At 45.5% G+C, this 5152-nt stretch overlaps 1 protein-coding gene across 1 annotated transcript; it reads left to right on the top strand.

Annotated features, from left to right (window-relative positions):
- The first annotated feature begins 3070 nt into the window (after positions 1 to 3070).
- Positions 3071 to 5146, top strand: BCL11B (B-cell CLL/lymphoma 11B (zinc finger protein)). Its single transcript, XM_009710104.1, has one exon. The coding sequence runs from the start codon at positions 3073 to 3075 to the stop codon at positions 5134 to 5136; it is 2064 nt and encodes a 687-aa protein (XP_009708406.1). The 5' UTR covers positions 3071 to 3072; the 3' UTR covers positions 5137 to 5146.
- Positions 5147 to 5152: the final 6 nt, after the last annotated feature.

The raw sequence follows: 5152 nt of genomic DNA, 5'->3' as shown, positions 1-5152 counted from the left end.
TATATACACACACAGAGGCATGCACACACAGACACTCATGAAGCAGTCAGAGATTGGTAGCCAGGTAGCCTGCAGTCAATTTTGCCATTGTGTCGGGGTCTCTTGAAGAGGAGTGTAAGGAGCATAAAAGCTAAACAAAACAAAAAGGAAGAGAAGACTGTTTTATGACTGCTAGCTTGTAAATCTTAGATCACTAATAGCACTAATTTGCTCAATTTGAAAGAAAACTAAAAGGGAGGGGGGATTTACTTTCCTCACTTGAATTTCACGGAGGTGAAGTTTTGGAGAACAAAACAAAACATCTCAGTTCCATGTAACATGTAGCAGCAAGCATGCAGCCAGCTGCCATTTTGAGGGTAATTTTTTTAATCAGCCATTTCAGTTTTAGATTGGCCTTGATCCTCAGCCTGCTCAGGAATTTTTCTCCTTACGTATATGCCTTTGCTGAAGTAAACGTGTTGCTGTTGTTGTCATCGTCGTCTAATACACAGCTGCTTTCTTCCTCCTGTCAGCTCTTGAGCTAAGCAAGGAGAATGCATGCACACACACACACTCACACACTTTATTTTTTTAAAGGAAAAAACCCCATAACAAAAAAGAATGCATGCTGTGACTTTAAAAATGAAAGAATCGAACAGCTGTGGGTAATAAATCGATTAATTAGAGTGGATAAAATGAAGGTGAAGGGTGCAGAGCACTCTTTAATTTGAAGATATATGACCTTGTAAGATGCTGCACTTCATTTGCTATTAGATCACACTTCAGAAGGGGCTTTATTAAAATCTATTCTAGGGTGAGCTGAGGTAAAACATATTGTTAAAAAAAGCTTTTGACAGAGTATGTTATATACTTTAGTCTGCTTCAGTGATTTCTGTCACTTTTTATACTACACATGTTGCTGTGCAAGAAAAGTTAAAGGTCTAGACATTTTCATCATATTTCTGTAAGAAACAGAAATTTAAATATTTGCAGTAATAATGGGAGCATTTACTGCTGCTTTGGCTGCAGAGCTGACATAAAACTCCCTAACTGCCTCAGTGCTGAGTAGATTTTTAAGGGATAATGTATCAGTTCCTTTCCCTGTTTGTATGTGGCTTTCATTAATGTCAATAGCAGTTACGGACACTTTTTCCAAGCCGAGTACACTTACCAAACTTGTGTTTTTTCCAATAGTGGTTGTTAGAGATTAATCAAAGCAACTGGGTCTGTCCTGTCTGATGCAGCATGCAGGGCTGGGGCACCGGGGCCATGTCAGCCAGGCAGAGACGCCCGCCGTGTTGTGTACGTTTTTGCTTGGCTGTGGAGAGCCGGCTTCTCTGAAATCAGGGTCTGAGGCTGCTATCCACAGCAACAGCCCTACTAAATCAATAGGAGCGTGAGGACCTGCACCACATTTATCACCTACCTTTGTAAATAAGTCTCAATCTGATAGATGCTCTTTCCTTCACGCTTTTATGGATGTTCATTGGGTGATAAGATTAGATAGACAGACAGGCTGATAGGTAGGCAGATAATCTAGGCTCCTTGTCTAAGGTTTTGTAGGTTTTGTTAGCAGCAGCCGTTCCTGCAACAACCAGAAGAGGGGAATTCAGTCAGCAGCAATTCTGCTTCGCTTGGTGTGCCCGAGTTTAATTTTTTTTTTTTTTGACTGCTATGAGTCATTCCTCTTTACAAAGGTAGTTTCGATAATATGATTCTGTTCACCTTATAAACTGTTTCATTTTCAAGCTCAAGCAACAGGCTTGTGTGAATTGCAGTCCCCCCCATCTAGAAAGGGGTTGTGTAGTTCAGCTTCAGATCTGATCTCCTGTGGAAGGGCTGGGATCCGGCTTCGTTCCAGTCGTTATGCAGATACGGGTCAGGCGAGAAGCTTGGTTCAGGCTTTGAACTTTCAGGAAGTTTAGTGCCTTTAGGTGCAGTGGGGTCATCGCTAACCAAAATATGTGCTTTCATAAACAAACAAACAAGCAAGAAATTAATTTTAGATTTTCCAAAATGGGTAGTTGTTTTTTCTGGAAATCTCCCCATCATTTAAAAAAAAAAACAAAAAACAACGAAACAAATCCTGGATCATGATTTTCAAGTTGACATATATTTACGAATTTATCAGAGTCTTGCAGAGGCATTGAAAATAGCAGGGGGGGGCGGGGGGGGGCCAGTGCTTTTTGAAGATAGCGTATAGTTAATATTGTGCCCAGGACTGGAATTTTCTAGCTTAGCAAAATTATGACTGTAGTGCAGACTTGTCCACACCTGTCCTTTATGTAAAGCTGAATCAAGGTTAAAGGAATGCTTTCCACCTTTATGCAGCCGTTCAAAGAGGCTAGAAAGGCAAACAGAACAATGTTTTTGGCTCCCGTGAGCGTTTCTGCATTGGAGGGCAGGCTCAGGCTCAGAAATTCTTGGGACCCAGTTCAAGCACGGCCCGACATTTGTTACTGTTAATTGAAACTGTGCTGTCGGCTTTGATTACCGGATGTTTCATTTGAGTGGCTTCTTGGTGTTTTGGCAAAAAGAATGTCAAAGTGGTTTATGCAAGGGTATGTTTTCCAAGCTCCTGTTGACTTGAATAGGACTTGCTCAGCTAAATACCTACATAGTATTTTAAAAATGGAAGTAATGGCATGACTGAAGCATGTATAAATTAAATTCAGCAAGATCTCAGGGGACTGCTGCATGAGGTATATAAAAATATAAAATGAAAGAGTGAAAATGACACTGAAGCTCCTTGCAGGTGCGTTGTAAAACCTACCTCACTGTGTTTTCCTTGGTTTTTGTCTGTAGTCATAAATCCCTTGAAACAAATTCCTTTTTGTGGAATAAATACGCAAAAGGACTTAGGTCCTTATGCATCATAAAGGAAGGTTTTATTTGCAAGTTAGAAGGTATAAACGTATATAGCACCAATGTGTATGTGTGATATTTGTCATACATGTTAAGTGAATAAACGTGGTGACTAAATGTGCTGTTCAACAATTTATATCAGTCAATACATTGCAATTAAGTCCTTCTTTCAGAAATGCCAAGAAGGAAATGTGTTAGCAAAATAAAACCCATGCCAACTGTATTTAAATGTTCTCCGCTGTATTATTTTTTGAGTGTTCTTTCTGTTTTTCTTTTATAGGTAAAGATGAGCCTTCAAGCTATATTTGCACAACATGCAAGCAGCCTTTTAATAGCGCTTGGTTCTTGCTTCAGCATGCCCAGAACACACATGGATTCCGCATCTACCTGGAAACAAGCCCTTCAAACAGTTCCCTTACTCCACGCATCACCATCCCTCCTCCTCTGGGACCGGAGACTGTTGCACAGTCCCCGCTGATGAATTTCCTTGGAGACAACAACCCTTTCAATCTTTTGCGGATGACAGGACCCATCTTGCGCGAACACCCTGGCTTTGGTGAGGGTCGGCTCCCAAACACACCTCCGCTGTTCAGCCCACCGCCTCGTCATCATCTGGATCCACATCGCCTTAGTGCCGAAGAAATGGGGTTAGTTGCCCAGCATCCCAGTGCCTTTGACAGAGTTATGCGTTTAAACCCCATGGCAATTGAGTCCCCAGCGATGGATTTCTCCAGAAGGCTTCGAGAGCTGGCAGGAAACAGTTCCACCCCTCCGCCAGTCTCGCCCAGTCGCACCAACCCTATGCATCGCCTGTTGAATCCTTTCCAGCCGAGTCCTAAATCACCTTTTTTGAGCACCCCGCCACTGCCCCCTATGCCCCCCAGCAGCACTACGCCTCCCCAGCCTCAGGCCAAGAGCAAGTCCTGTGAATTTTGTGGGAAAACATTCAAGTTCCAGAGTAACCTTATCGTGCACCGGCGCAGTCACACAGGAGAAAAACCCTACAAGTGTCAGCTCTGCGACCACGCTTGCTCCCAGGCCAGCAAGCTAAAACGCCACATGAAAACGCATATGCATAAAGCTGGCTCCATGACGGGCAGGTCAGACGATGGGCTGTCCACCACTAGTTCCCCTGAGCCGGGCACAAGCGAGCTCACTGGAGAGGGACTGAAATCCAGTGAGGCAGATTTCAGGAACGAGAGTGATCCTTCCCTGGGCCATGACAATGAAGAAGAGGAAGAGGAGGAGGAGGAGGAAGAGGAGCTTGAAAATGAGAGCCGGCCAGAGTCGAGCTTCAGTATGGACTCAGAGCTGAGTCGTAATCGAGAAAATGGCTCGAAGTCGCTGCCGGACGAGAAGTCCCTCGTCCTGGGAAAAGTCATCGAGAATGTAAGTCTAGGTGCCATCCAGCAATATAATGACATGCTAGCTGAAAAACAGAAGAGGAGTAGCTTCATGAAAAGGTCTTCTGACCAGCGAGACTTGTGTCCTCGAGACCTCTGTCAGAGAGATCCAGGTGACGAAGACTCAGTGGTGGGAGAGCTGGACCGCACTGAGGAAGGGACGGTCAACGGAAGAAACTTTGGCCCTGGTGAACCGTTCCCAAACTTGTTCCCCCGCAAGCCGACACCTATCACAAGCCCCAGTTTAAACAACTCCTCTAAAAGAATAAAGGTAGAGAAAGATTTGGACTTGCCACCAGCAACGATAATACCTTCCGAAAACGTTTACTCTCAGTGGCTGGTAGGGTACGCAGCATCGCGGCACTTCATGAAGGATCCGTTCCTCGGATTCACAGACTCCCGACAATCCCCCTTTGCGACCTCTTCCGAGCACTCGTCGGAGAATGGGAGCCTGCGTTTCTCCACCCCGCCGGGGGACATGCTGGACGGGGGGCTCTCAGGGCGCAGCGGCACGGCGAGCGGAGGCAGCACCCCCCACATCAGCGGTCCTGGCCCCGGGCGACCCAGTTCGAAGGAAGGGCGCAGGAGCGATACATGTGAGTACTGTGGCAAGGTCTTTAAGAACTGCAGCAATTTGACGGTGCACCGTCGGAGCCACACTGGAGAGCGGCCTTACAAATGCGAGCTCTGCAACTATGCATGTGCCCAGAGCAGTAAGCTGACGCGCCATATGAAAACGCATGGCCAGATAGGGAAGGAAGTCTACCGCTGCGACATTTGCCAGATGCCCTTCAGTGTTTACAGCACCCTGGAGAAACACATGAAAAAGTGGCATGGAGAACATTTGCTGACAAATGACGTCAAAATTGAGCAGGCAGAAAGAAGCTAAGGCCCCCCCCCTTCCC

Source organism: Cariama cristata, unplaced genomic scaffold, assembly GCF_000690535.1.
Source record: "Cariama cristata isolate BGI_N322 unplaced genomic scaffold, ASM69053v1 Scaffold45741, whole genome shotgun sequence".
Lineage (NCBI taxonomy): Eukaryota > Metazoa > Chordata > Aves > Cariamiformes > Cariamidae > Cariama > Cariama cristata.
This window is presented reverse-complemented; position numbering and strand designations above follow the sequence as displayed.

Excerpts from the sequence above, each read along its gene's own strand:
- BCL11B (XM_009710104.1), top strand. The coding sequence starts at position 3,073 with ATGTTCTCCGCTGTATTATTTTTTGAGTGTTCTTTCTGTTTTTCTTTT.